Source organism: Alligator mississippiensis, chromosome 2, assembly GCF_030867095.1.
Source record: "Alligator mississippiensis isolate rAllMis1 chromosome 2, rAllMis1, whole genome shotgun sequence".
In the NCBI taxonomy this organism is placed as follows: Eukaryota; Metazoa; Chordata; order Crocodylia; family Alligatoridae; genus Alligator; species Alligator mississippiensis.
This window is the reverse complement of record NC_081825.1, coordinates 182,479,614-182,493,982: the sequence shown is the minus strand read 5'-3', so window position 1 is coordinate 182,493,982 and position 14,369 is coordinate 182,479,614. Positions and strand designations below refer to the sequence as shown.

The window sequence follows — 14,369 nt, the reverse complement described above, 5'->3', positions numbered from 1 at the left end:
TGTAGGTACTTTGGCTAAAAAGAACTTTGGAACAATTGACCCAGGTACCTCCCTTTTCTTCCACCTCTTCCCCATCCTAAGTTACAATGGGATGGGACACATTTTATTTCTGGTGTAAAGCCATTTATGAAGGCCAGGGGCTAGCTATTCCACTAACCTGAGGTAGTCTCAGGCAACTGAACAGTATTGTCTCTATTACAGATATATCATTTTAACTATGGGAAGAACTAAGGGAAGAGGTCACTGCAAGAAGAAAACATGTTCTTCATTGGGGTTGGCTAAGAAGCATTAGTGACTCCAGTTTGGGATAGTGAAGACAAAGAAATCTGGGGTTTAACCCCAATTATCATCACAATTTGAAGCTTAGCGGAGAGGCTTGAGTGAAAACCCAGATCTCGGCTCTTCACTGCAACGCTACCCTGAGTTAGAGCACTTGGGTTAAACAATCTGAATTAACATCCACTTTTTTGTGGTGTAAGACACATTCTTTGCAGGTAAAGCAATATAGTTCCTCTAGTGTGGGCCTTGCTATCTTGGTATAAGTACAGCTATTTCTGTTTGGAAAGTAATTAAACTAAACCAAAAAAGTACCATTAGATTAGCATAACTGCATCCATGCTAGGGATGGAATTATTTTAGTCAGACACACGTCTCTAATAGAAACTGGTCTACTGGTACAAATCTAGCTATATGGCAGGCCTAAAGCTCAGCCTCCTGTGGCGGCAACTGTACACAAGTCCCAGGCTCAGCCCAGAGCCTTAAAGTGAACCTGTAGTTTTGGCTAAACTGTTACTTTACTTTAAGGCTCTTTTCATTAGGAGAATCCAACACTACTGCTCATTAGGAGATAGATGCAAGATACAGAAAGGGATTAAAGATATCCAGGTGCATGGAGATCAGTGGTTTAAGAAACCACTGGGAACCATTCAAGACAAAGCAAAGCTGAGGAAGCCAAGGGAAGCAGGCAGACACCCAAAGGAACTCTGAAAGAGGAAACCTTTTATTGAGAAGAGCTGGTGCTTGTGAGGAGCTACAGCTAGATAGTTCCTGGGTAAAGCATCCTGCCCTGTGCTGAAAACACCTGCACTTAATGTCAAAGAAGAAAGGGCTTCTTTATTTTGGACCAGGACTAACTTAAAAGAGCCCCAGAGTTCAGTGACTCATCTATCACTGCTCTAGACTTTTTCTGGCGAGGAAATCTTGGCTGTTACCAGATCAGGGAGCCCTCTGCAAGGTGGAGGCTGGACAGCTGGTCCTACAAGTGTAACCCTATGCGGGACATTGGGGAGAGGGTTTCAATCTCCAGTGACAGTGTTTTTTTTTGTCACTGATGACTGTCCCAAGTTCAGCCCCTGGGAAGGCCACATACCTTTGCCCTTTCACCATTTGTTTCTAATATTTTGTATAATAAATGTTTAAAACATCAAAAATAATAATAAAAAGTCTCTCTCTCTCACTGTCATGCTTAAAGTTTCTATTCCTCTGCAAGTCGCTTGTTCTCTGCCCCTGCTCCCTCTTTTAAGCAGGGAGAGACTGGCTCTACCCAGGGTTTCTTCTGGTTCACTAAATATAGGAGGGGTCTTACTTGTGTAGTCAAATGGAAAACATAGTTGAGAATCCAGCAAAGGAATTAAGCAAAAGAGAAACATATGCAGGCAGCAGAGGGGATTCTCAACTCAACTAACACTAGCTCAAGCATGGCCAACCTGCAGCATGCCTGATGCAAGTGGCGTGGCTTGCGCAAAGAGCACACAGCAGGAAGCAGAAAGCCAAGCAACAGCTTCAGCTGGGGAAGGAAATTGGAGTGGCACTCAGGGACAGCATGGCTACTGCTGCACTAGATTATACACACTGTTTCTTCTGTGTGGTATCCTTTAGCCCTGAACGGGTGGGAACCCACTGGGATCACACAGTCTTGGATACAATGATGGTGCAGCAGGCACTATCAGAAATAATTTTCATAAATCTCTCTCAGACTTCTTCACAGATGTCCCTTGTCATGACAGGGCTCCCTTTTCGTTTCAAAGACAAGGGTGCCTTTCCCATGGGAAGTTTCCATAACAAGCTATTCTGTTCTCTGTTGAGATCATACAGGGTCTTCGTAAAGTCCTTGTGCACTTTTAAACTTTAATAACTTAGGATGTAGGTATGATAGAAACAATCTGTAAATGGCATTTAAAAGCAAATTTATTAAAGTTTTGGGGCAGCTAGAGTACAGCCACACCTATTCTGCACACTGGATCAGGCCCACTGGGCAAAAAAGGTTGAATTCCACTGACAATGACTGCAAGGCAAGGCCTCATCACACTCCCTACACAGGAAATAGTTTTTGTGTGCTTTCCTAAACTCCACATTCAAACCACCCTCAACATACCCACTGATAACATGAACCCTATGGATTCCAACAGAGGGAAAATCTGTGCAACTTCTAAATCCACCATCTGAACTGCATGAGGACATTCAGTCCTTCTGTGCAGTAGCGTCTTAGCAGCTTGCATCTGAAAAAGCAATCCAATATTGTTTTATGAGTGACTGTTACTGGGACCGAGGAAATATCCAGATGAAGAACTTGCACTACTTCAAAAAGCAGAACTGAGTGCTTACATTTCATTCCCTGTAATTTGGTACTGGTTATGCTTCATAACTGTGTAGGCTTTTTTGACATTCCAAAATCAAGGCTTGCCCATGGAAATCCCAGGAAATGAGCAAAAATCCATCACTAGACCCGAATGAGAGTGAGATCCAGACCCTATAAATTTCCATGTCATCCAACATAATCTTTCTTCACCTGGTCACTCTTTGCACTTTAGACCCAGCACTATTCCTATGGATTTAATTGAAAGCAGGAGGCAAGATCTTTAACACTGGGACAATGCCTCCTCTGTACAGGAGAGTTGTGAACGTGTAGGGTTCACTATAAGCAATTACTTTATTTATTGTTAGAAAAGCGCTCTCTGCTTTTCAGCCAGAAAGCAACAAACCCTCAAAACTGCTCCTTAGAAGTTAGTCACTTTCGACTCCCTTTGCTACTATCTGCCCAGACACACAGACCCACTGTAAGCCCATTAAGTAACTGTATATTGTTCACGTTGGAAGTTACTAAAACTGAGCTCAAAACTTGTTGAAGAAACTGAGCAAGGGCTGAGATTCCTGTTTTTCTACTTTGCCTTACATGAAATATTTGGTTGAGGGGTAAGCGAGAATATGGTTTGACCTTTGCTGATGCTGCCAATGCAGTAATCTAATCAGAACCACACAATCAACTACACAGCGGTTGCCCAGAACCACACAGAGCGTGAACATTAAAGTCAGAAGTCCCAAATCCCAAAGCCTAAACCAAAAGACCATTCTTTGCCAAAGAAACTACCAGTTCCTCAGAAAATACAGCCAAGAGGTGCTGGTTAACAGTGCACGCTGTACAGAGGAAACCATCCCTCATGAACTCCACAGGCACTCCACTTACACCCTGAAGTGAGAGATGGAAGTGCACAGACTTAACTTCCTTAGTTACAAATATTACACTTCCTTTCCTTTAATTTCAACAAGTGATCCTTTCCTCACATTACGCCACATGTGAACCTTCCTGGTCCATTTCAGTCGCCAACGCCATCCCAAAGACTGCACTTTATACAGTTCAATTCCTTCTTCTCACTAGACTTTTATTTACACATGGAGACATATATTTTCAGAACTAGTGATTGCTGGTGTCCAAAATTATACTTTTTAATAAAGCCCTGATTATCCAAAAGTGCTAAGCACACAATCACTAAAAATGAGGCCTCAAATATTGTGTTTCAAACTTCAGGCAGAAACATGTTCAGTGTGCTCTGGGATTTTTTTTTTCCATTTGACTTAAGAAGCATCATAGACATTAGTTCATTTAACCTGTCAGTGCAGCTTTAAATTAGATGGATTTTTTATGCAGATCTGTAGATGTGAACTAAGCCACATGCCAAAGCATTTACAAGGGCAAAATCCCAGGTGGGATAATAGCTTTTACGTACATACATACATATATATGCACATATACACACACATACATGTACACATACACAAAACTCTCCAAAGGACGTGTATACTGCAAAAAAGAATGTGTGTTAATTCTCCTTGGCAAATCTGAGTTAACTTGATTTAAAACAACAATAAAGGCAAAGTAGATTAGGATTTAACTCAGGCTAGCAATTTGAATTTGAGCCTTTAAAGTAGCAGTCGGTGAAGTTTTCCAGTAGCGGGTTGAAATGGTCCAGTTTGGGTCCAAGACAGGCCAATGTTAGGACCCAATCACTGTCACCACCATTTCTCCCAATGACCTGGCTACAGTGCAGCAGAGGAAAGGTCTTGGCTGTCCAGCTACATCATGGCATAGCATGGTATGGGTGAAGACCCTGCTACTGAATGCCACTGAAGCCCCCCCGTCACCAAATACTGATGAAGCCTCAGCTCCGTGACTGGATCCAATGGTTCTGTGAGCCAGATCCAGCCTGTGAGCTATAGGTTGCTGATCCCTGTTCTAAAGGTACTTGGCTAATACAAATTAAAGTGCAAATTACCTTGCCTTCATTGCCATGTCAACTCAAGTTAGCTAACAGAAGAGAGGCAGCCCATCTGAAGAACAATTTTTTTTGTGGTGTCAGCATCTCTAAGTGCTAAAGAAATTTACCTAGTCCTTTTGGAGTATGAAAAACTATCCTGTTAATAATACCAATTTGAGTTAGAGGGTACTGTACAGCTCCTGCACTTCTCCCTGTTAAAGCTACTGAGAAATAGAGAATAACTGAAAGAATAGTAAATTAGACAGGAAGACAATAAAAATCCAGTGCAAGTCTTCAGCCCCATTCATACTAAAATCTACATCAATTTGTAGTGACAAGGAAAATATTATTCTATCTTCTCACATATAACATGTCCCAGAATAGATTTTAAAACTTTATTAGTGAATGTTAAAAGCTGTGGTTAGCTACACGGGTTTGTGGGGATTTAAGAGGATATGGAACCCCATGCATCGTGACTACAGGGAGTGTAGTTGGGATGTGTTGGTGCAGTTGGTCATGTATGTTAGCCCAGGGTAAATGGGAAAAAGAAAACAGCAATGCATCGCTGTTGAGAGGATACACGGCCCCGCATATGATAATCACACCAGCTAAAGAGCAAAGCTTGCTGCCAGCCCTACATACTGGATGGAAGCTGTGCACCCACCCCAAGCTCCGGGTTTAGGGCTGTGCACCAGGTCCAGCCATGGCCTGACCCCACACACTGGCTTGATCTGATGTATGGGGCCATGTCATCCAGCCAGGATCCAGAATATTTTTTGGCAGGGGGAGCAGTGGCAGCTTTAATTGCCATGGCTCCCATTGCTGTAGCAGTTAAAGCTGCCAACACTCCTTTGCCACCAAATTTCCAAACTTGCAAAGACCCATATTTCTGGCATATAATGAGCACCCCAATTTCCACCAAATGGTTTGAGAAGGGGAGGGGGATGTGGTGCTTTTTTTTTTTTGCAAGACTATATAGTAATCATGCATCCTTTTTTGTTCCTTCAACAAAACATTAAGATTCTTCATGCCTTTTCACCACTGATTCCTCCATAATTAGGGCATCTATAAAAAACACTTTGAATTGGTGATGTTAGCATGAGGGAGTCTGTTCTGATACTTCTCACACTTCCCACATCCACTTTTGTTCTGCACAGATGGTCCCAATCATGCTTGCTCTTAAAGGAGTCTCAAGTCTCCAATGTTTCTTAATAAAGGCTAGAAAAAATACCCTTCCTTCTTCTGTTGAACAAGATCATGCAAAAGGAAACAATTACATGGTTTCTTTTAGTATCTTTTTCACTTGGAGAGTAGAAAACACCCACAATCCAATACTCCCATATCTAGGAAAGTTGGAAGCTGAACAGATGCAGAAAACTGAATCTTTTTGTGGTTATTTTGCTGTGAACATATTTGATCATGTCATTCATTGTTAGTTTGCCATCCCTTTCTTTGTCATAAGTAAAGGGACTGTCAGACCCTGCTAGCTGGGGTGGATGTTCAATAACTTCTTCCACGTCTATTTCTTCTGTGGCACTGTGCCATCCCCTTGATCCAACTAGTGCATGGGAAGTGCTATGAGAATTAAAGGGTTTGGGGGATTTTTAAATGAACAAAATTCCTGCTTCACCTTTTTAAACACACTTGGGGTGACGAAGGAATATCAGAGATGTTAATGGAGCCTCAGTATTCCCAAGAGATGTGTATGGAAGTACTGAGATCAGAAAAATTGAAGCACAGCAAGTTAAAAGCTAGGCCCAAGTTTCCAGTAAGCTGTTGGCAGAACTAACAATTTCAACGTTCATCTGAAAAGCACAGATTCTTGGCTTCCAGTCCTGGCCCCCAACTACTAGACAAGACTCCCTGTCCTATGTTAATGAATATTAAAGATGATGCCAACTGGAATTATATGTGAACAGAAAGAATAGATATTTTGGTCTGGGCTTCCGGCTACGAAGCAGCAGCAAGATGATAGCTCTTCCTCAGAACAGCCACTGCTGACATCAAATATGGACCTAGTCACACATAAGCAAGTGTACCTTTCAATCTGAAAATCCATTTGGAATAACACTGGAAATGATGAGGACACACTGGGTCAGATCAAAGACCCATCTAGCCCCGGTTCCTGCTTCTTATAGAAGCAGAAAGTGGATGCTGAAGGGAAAAGTATTTCTGCAGGGCTTATCCTAGCTGATCTGTCCCCTGCCCCTCTTCCAACATCTTCCAGCTTAGAACTTCTCATTTGTAGTTGTACCCTTCACTATGTTGTAATACTCACCAATGGACCTATCCGGTATGAATGTATCCCATCCCTTTTGAACCTGGTTAAATTATCAGCTTCCACCATCTTGTGCTAATGAGTTCCATAAGTCAAGTATACATTGTGTGAAAAAGATCTTTATTTTTAAACCTGGTTCCTAAAAATTTCATTGTACATTCTCTAGTTCTAGTACTGTAAAAGATGGGAAATAGTAAATCCCTTTGTGTTATCACAGCATTTTTTATTGCCTCCTGGGGTAACAAGAAATAATGGTCACAAACTGACAGAGAGCAGATTTAGGCTAGATATCAGGAAAAATTTCTTCATGGTAAGGGTGGCCAAAATTTGGAATGGGCTTCCAAGGGAGGTGGTGCTCACCCCTACCTTGGGGGTCTTTAAGAGAAGGCTGGATAGGCATCTGGCTGACCCCAGTGCTCTTTCCTGCCTAGGCAGGGGTCAGACTCGATGATCTGTTGAGGTCCCTTCTGACTCTAGCATCTATGAATCTATATACACAATCTAATATTGAGCCAAAGTGTAACAGTAATTCATTTTTCGCATGTACACTGCACCTCATTGCAAAGAATTTATAAATTGCTTCACTTGGCATCTACAGATACCAGTGAAGCCACCGTGTTTTAGCAGGACAAAATACGAGGGGGAGAGGAAAGCAGTGCAAAATATATTCATAAGACAAGACAGAGGGATCATTCCTACCCTAATGAGAAAGAAATGAGAACCTTGTGGCCCACCCAACCCACAGCACCCAGGTCCCCGGGGTTTGGGAAATCACACCCAAGTTATACCCTTTTGCCTTACCATGCAATCAGTGCAACTTTAGTTTTATGCTTCTGTCCTATCTTATCAATGATCTAGGGCTGAGTAAATATTTTGGGGCTTGTGCTGTGAATATCTGATGGTCTGTTAAAATAACTGGAACTTGCCTTGCTGTTCTTTATTTTAACTCCTATATTTTGGCATATTAGTGACACTCACAAGCAGCTTTAAGATAGCAACTTAAATGGGTTTAGACAGCCATATCAGAAAGAAGATACACAGTACTACAGGTCTAAACTAGACAAATAAAAATACTCTCCTTCCTACCCATATGTCTCTCTCAAGAAAACACTCTTACAGAAAAGCTCTAAGTGGGTTATTGTTAGCGAAATTTTCATAGGGGTTCCTAGATTATGCATGCACAAGGAAGTTAGCCTGGTGTATGCAGTAACTATTTTTTCATGCACAAGAATCCAGGTAGACATGATTTTTTTTTCCCCTGCACAAATGGGCACAAGTGCAAAATTTTGAAAGGCAGAATTTCAAGGACTCTTTTAAAAGATGATCTCATGCCATAACCACAGTCTCTCCTCACCTGGCATTCCAAGACCATACTTAACTTTTAAAGGTAGAATTTGCAAGCCATTTTTTCCAAACTGCGCTACATCACCATTCCCCGCTCCCCCACAGTATTACAAATAACTAGTTTTATTATCTTTTCCTCTCCGTACCTTGTCGCTGCTTCTGTATTTGGTCCATTTCTTCAGCATTTTTATCCATTTGTCCACTCGCTCAATCTCCTGCAGTTTGTGCTGGAAAAAAAATCAGTTCAATCCAAACAATATTACAGAAGAAGGACTTTTCAGTCTCATTAAACTAAACTGTGTGATAACATCATCTTACATTCAGTTTCATACACACACCTTTTGTAGCACTGACAAGAAATAATGAGAAGTGCTTGCAGGGGTAAACAGCCTCTTCCCAAAGTAAGGAATGAAGTGCAGCAGAGGCCAGTGAAATGCCCAGGCTGGATACACAGACCCTTCTTGCAAAAGGAGCATTCCTTGACAGTCACAGATGCTACAGTGCACACCCAACCACAAGCTGCTCCACACTGCGTCTACCAGATGGCAGACAGCTGCTAGAGAAGACTTAGTCCCAGTTAGGGTTCTGATCTGGAAACTGGACAGTCATGTTACTGCAAAGCAAGCGGGTCCCTTGCGGTGGTAAGGAAGTAAACTTTACCAGTTGAGCTGACAGGAAGCCTCTGGTCATACCCTATCACTCACAATCTAAGCATGTCACAAGGATTTGCACTCAGAGGTAAGCTCTAGAATGACCTCCCCCCCCCAACTGCAGTGCAGTTATGAACTCTTACACTCCGAGATCCTGAAACTAAAGGCTTAGTAAAAACTGAATCAATTTCTTTTTCTGAAATAATTTTGGACTTCTTTGAACCTGCAGAGAAACCTCCCCTAACAGAATAGTTCTCTTCTGCTGAGACAGAGCCATCTAACCATGGCTTGAATATCAGAAAGGGGGCTGTGATCTACTGGCAGCTGTACCAATGCACAAGGTTTAAGATTAACGTGTCAACATCACGCCCTGCTCAGCTTCCTCAATGTTCAAAAGACTGGTCCCATAACTCAGGGTAGAATCTGATTCTGACCTCCTCTCACTGCAGTTTTTATTCCATCAGTACTGAATAACTAGCTATATCTGAGGACTTGCAACCAGTGAACTTAGCTGGGGGCTCAATACTTACCACAGGACAGAAACTTAGTAGAGTACCTCAGCTCTCCATTTTCCCTGCTCCAAATTGAGCTAACACCACTAGGAGTTTCCATCACTTCCATAGCATATAGCGGTTGGCTCGCCCCAGCATGCAACACTTTGAGAGCTGCCCCTCATTGAGCAGATTTCCTGTGATGGCTCTATGGTAAGGAGTTACTCCATTAACTTCACAGCCACAGCTGAGGTGAAGCTGGTTTTTATTTACTGGAAGAAAACTGTGCTCATGTGCCATGCCTAAGGTCTTTACTTGCTGTTAAACAGCAGGCCCCATCACCTCCCTGTTCAGCACTGTGTTTTACAAGGTCTGATCTCAACAGGCAGTAAAATTCTTCCAGTTCTTACCTTCTCTTCCACTGCACTGCGGATCGGCAGCTCGTGTTCACTGAAAGAGTAAGAATTAGTGATTGAATCTACAGGCAAGAAACGTTTGAAGCACTACACGGTGCATAGTGGAAACATGCATTGATCAAGTGTTGAAGCAAAAATTCACTGCTTTACAGAGATGGCCTGCCTGAAAGGAAAATCAATTGTTTGTTGAAAGTTTAGGGTTAGAAGTGGCTTTTTAGTAAAACAGGTAAGCAAATCTTCTACCACCCTATTTTCAACAGTAAATGCTGTTTCCAAGGGAAAAATCCCACTTGCAGGACATACCTGATGTTCTTTTAGGAAAATTGGGAACAAAAAATATTTAAGGTCAGCCTTGGTACTAATCAAAACACTACAGCTTAATGCTACAGTTAACTGCATCTACTTGGAGGTGTCATGGTACCTTATTCATTCCCTCATTGTCTCTGTGCTGGAGTTCCTCATTTGTACTATACCTCCCTGATGTACTATCCTCCATGCTCTACATGAGTCAAAGCAGTGAGTCATGGGGTGTCCCATGCCACATCATGGGAGTCCAGCTAGTGATCCCAGCCCACAGAAAGGAATCTGAGCAGGAGACACCTGAACTACAGCTCCCATGATGCACTGCAGGAATTTGGGAAGATGCAGTCTGATTTTTTAACTAAGGCAAGGTATCTCAATTTAGTTTAAACCAAAATGCTTTCATAGGGGAACACCAAAGGGGTTAGCTTTGATCAAAACAGTCTCAAGAAGAGGACTCAAATTCCTGGACTTCCCATTCCATAAGATATATTGACTTTGTTGAAATATGGCACAAAAGTGAGCATCAAAACATGGGTTTTTTCTCCCCAGGAAAGGCATTCCAATTCTTGACCAGCTGAACTGCTTAGGACAGAAGTGAGAGGTCCCAAAAGAGTTGTTTCCTCTGCTTCTACTTCCCCCTGCATGCCAAGGTGCAAGTGCATGATGCTCCAAGTCCCAGAAACATAAGATGCACACTCTTGTACTGAGGCAGTGCTCTGTTCTAGTCTGTGAACAAAACCAGATGAGTGCTGAGACAGGCAGTCTCTGACTCTAGCCTTGGCCAACAAGAAATACTTTCTCTCTCAAATTCTTCTGAGAACATAATGGCTGCCATCATGGATTTTCTAAACTGTTGGCCTACTGTCAGATTCTCCCACCTGACCACCTGAAATCTTTTCAAGGAAGACTGTGTTTATTCAAAGCAATTTGGGAGAATCCTTGAATGGTGGAAAATTTCCACCTCAGAAAGCTTCCATTTGTTCAAAGACAAGCAGACAATACATCCATTTCACTTTATACATGTGGGACTAATCAAACAGCCAACAACAAAGGTGTTGAAGCCACTGCCAGGTCAACAACCAACATCAACACACTACCAAGGGCAGCTGGAATAAGATGAGGGAGTAACTTACTGGAGAAATCCAAATCTGTCCGTGACCTTATACAGGGTGAAGTCAGCATCTTCCCATGGGTCAATCTGAGCTCCTTCCTGTCTTCCCTGCAAAGCAAAAGATGACAAGAGTCACCCCTGAAATGATACCAACAGTGCAAGGCCCTCAAAGCATGAATGCACTAGTTCTTAACACTTACAGGAAAGGTATGAGAGCAAAGGACTCTGGTGTAACACAGATCTCAGCCAGCAGGTCTCCCTTTGTACTGCCTGGCCCATGTGCCTCAGCCATGAATGCATGCACATAATTAGGGCTATGACAAAGTGTAACCCATTCTCATCTGCAAGGGGATACAGCACTGAAGAGCACAAGTCCTATTATTTGTTTGGTCTCCAAGCCCGTTCAGTCTCTCTGCTGACACCATCAGGTCTCCTAGTCACAGAACTGGTGGTCCAAGTCAAATGGTGACAACCTCAAAACCGCAGAGGGAGGCGGGCTGAATAACATGGGGAAAATGGAAACCCAGTACAAAGTGAGAAGGAAACTGATAATGAGAGTTCTTTGGTTTTGCCTTGTTCAGGTAGAGATAGTGGAACCTATATTTGAACTGACCAAATGGAGGCGCCTCAGCCCATCTGCAAAACCTTCATCATGAGCTAATTATACACCCTCAAATGTTGCCTGAATTCTTCAGTTCTTTGGGTAGAAGCCAGAAAATGGTGGGTGGTGTAGTGTAATATTACTGGGTAATGTCTGAAAGAAGACATCCCCTTTTACTGGATTAGGCACTCCTGATTCCCCAGATGGGTAAGCTCTTAAGCAGCACTGTGGCTGGTTGACAGATTAGTACCTTTTCATACTTGGCGATGATCTCAGCTCTTTCCTGTGCTATTAAGGTGTCGATATCTTTCTTCATGTCAGAAGCTGTAAAAAGCAAAAAAGGAGAGGAAAAAGGAGATAATAAGCAAATGTGCACATAGTCTGGGGAATATTTTGGGAGAGTGCTAATAGAAAAAAAGCTTTGCTGAGAACTTCAACTTCCAGCCTCACCCAAAGCTAAAATTAGGCTGTGAATGAAAAGCTGCAGAAACAAAGTGCATTTGGCGCTTGCACATAGTGAGCACAGCTGCTAAATCTGTGGTCGTTGCATGGGCAAACAATTGGATTTGAGCAAGTGGGAGTTTTGTCCCCAACAAGGACTGCAGGATTGGTTGCTGTGCATTTTTTCTTCACATGCCTACACTCAAAATCAGGTTTTTCCTGAGATGTATGAAGGTTAAAAGCCCCGCAACATTAGAACTCTTGTATTATACCACAGTTTGGGCCAGCTGGATTCCTACAGGGCTGGGCATTTACTCTGATAAAGGGAAAGGCCAAGTCCTGCCCTCGCACACAAAAAATCACAGGAAGCTCCATGTGGGCATCTGAAAACAGTCATAGAAGAGGCAGGGGGGGGGAATCCTTCAGAAAACATTAGCTACTTCACTGCATGCATACTCTGAACACAGAGATCAGACTAACATAAGCAACAGAATTGCAAAGAAATTAAGGGACCTGGATACCACAAGCACCTCTGCAGTTGGCACTTGCACCTTCCTATAAAGTGACTGAATAGATCAATCCATCAATACTGCTAAGACAGTGTTGTTCATCAGGCCACTGTCCTGGAACCCAGGCTATTTGCTTTGCTTTGCACAATATGCATGTAATCACCTGAAGGCAACTTCCCATCTCCCAGATGCTGGGCCAGTTTTAGAACCTGCACACAAAACCCTGGTTAAGAGAAATGGGACAGCCTTCCAATCACACCACAACATGTTTCCAAATGAGCATGGGAAGCTTCCCAGGCACTGACAATCTGCAATAAGCATTTGAACCACAGTCTGTATGGGTGGCAGTCTGCAGGAGACCCAACACGGTCACTGCAAGAATCATCTACCATGCAAAGGAATAACCTGGAGGGAATGAACTTGCAAAGAAGAGCTGTGGTCTTCACTGAAGACAACAAAATTGAAAAGGGAGACATTAGTTATACTTCTCCTTATATTAATACAGAACAGTTTCCTACGGCATATGATCCTGTTAGTTCTTCAGTCAGTATCATTTGAACTAAACTAGCTGATGCAACTAACACCAAGGCTAAGTACAGACAGTCAAAAAGCCTGAGGCTGAATTGATTAAATCTTCACAGGTTAATCTAAACTGCATAGATTGAACTGATAAACAAGTGAACAGACATTCACTTTTGATTCTGGAAATGCAGCCACATGCCTGCAGTGGCACAGGCCAGAAGCTGGTGGGAGGCAGGGGGCAGTGCAAGAGCATGCCTCCCTGCTCTGCTGGAACAGACAGTTTAGCCGAACCACCCCCGGGGGGGGGGGGAGGGGGGTTTCAGGGGAGGTGTAAAGCATCTTGGGATACTGGGGGGCTGTGAGTTAACTTGAATCTGGAGGGGATTGGGGACAGAAGTTCAATAAACCATTTGAACCTAAATCATTTAAGTCTGATACTACATCCATCCTGGTTTATCTTAAATCGGCCATTTTGAAAGCGGTTTTGTGCAATGAACTTCTGCTGTGTTATAGATTTGAACTAGTTTTGATCATTTATACTGGTTTATGTGTAATTTCTGTCCCTACCACAAGTGGAGGAGAAGTAGAAAACTAACACTTATGTAATTTTACCAAAACCTGTAACAAAGATGCACCCTGTAGCAGAGAAGGTACCACAGTCCTCAGTTCCAATTCTGAGCTACAGTGTTACAGAGTAGAGATGCAATGGCTGGAGGAGATGGGTTGCCTTATTCTCCTGCTATTGTTTGCCCTCACTGTATTTTAGTGGTGCAACAGACCAGAGCTTATAAGAGAACAATTTATGAGCAAGATGCCCTGTCCACTGACCCTGGTTGAAATTCTGATTGAGTAACTGTACACATTTCATAATTACTTGCAAGTAGATAAACTTCAGCCTATCTCAGAATTAAGCTGTTCCGGCATTAAGTTTTTTTGTTATTGCTTGCTTCTTTACAATACTTTGTGGTCTGAAATCTAGACAATGCTAGGTATGGATGCACTACAAGTTGAAAAGTAATGTTGCATCATCATGTATGGCTAGGTATTTCACAGTCAGTCTGACGAAACAGTATTTCAAGGCCAACATATGTAACCATAACTGTAATGAACGGTATTATGTCAAGAGCAAAAATGCAAAGGAGGCTGAAAAAAGAAAAACAGTTATTTCATT

General features: G+C 42.6%; 1 protein-coding gene across 3 annotated transcripts in view; it reads right to left on the bottom strand.

Annotated features, from left to right (window-relative positions):
- Positions 1-14,369, bottom strand: part of LOC102563728 (USP6 N-terminal-like protein) — a 154,426-nt gene that overhangs the window by 29,422 nt on the left and 110,635 nt on the right. For all 3 annotated transcript variants that reach the window (XM_014604249.3, XM_019485193.2, XM_019485186.2), the window contains 4 exons: positions 11,977-12,050; positions 11,148-11,233; positions 9,706-9,745; positions 8,301-8,381 (listed from right to left, as the gene is read on the bottom strand). In XM_014604249.3, coding sequence (XP_014459735.1) covers positions 8,301-8,381; positions 9,706-9,745; positions 11,148-11,233; positions 11,977-12,042 — 273 coding nt within the window. In that variant the 5' untranslated portion in view covers positions 12,043-12,050. The remainder of the gene's footprint in view (positions 1-8,300; positions 8,382-9,705; positions 9,746-11,147; positions 11,234-11,976; positions 12,051-14,369) is intronic.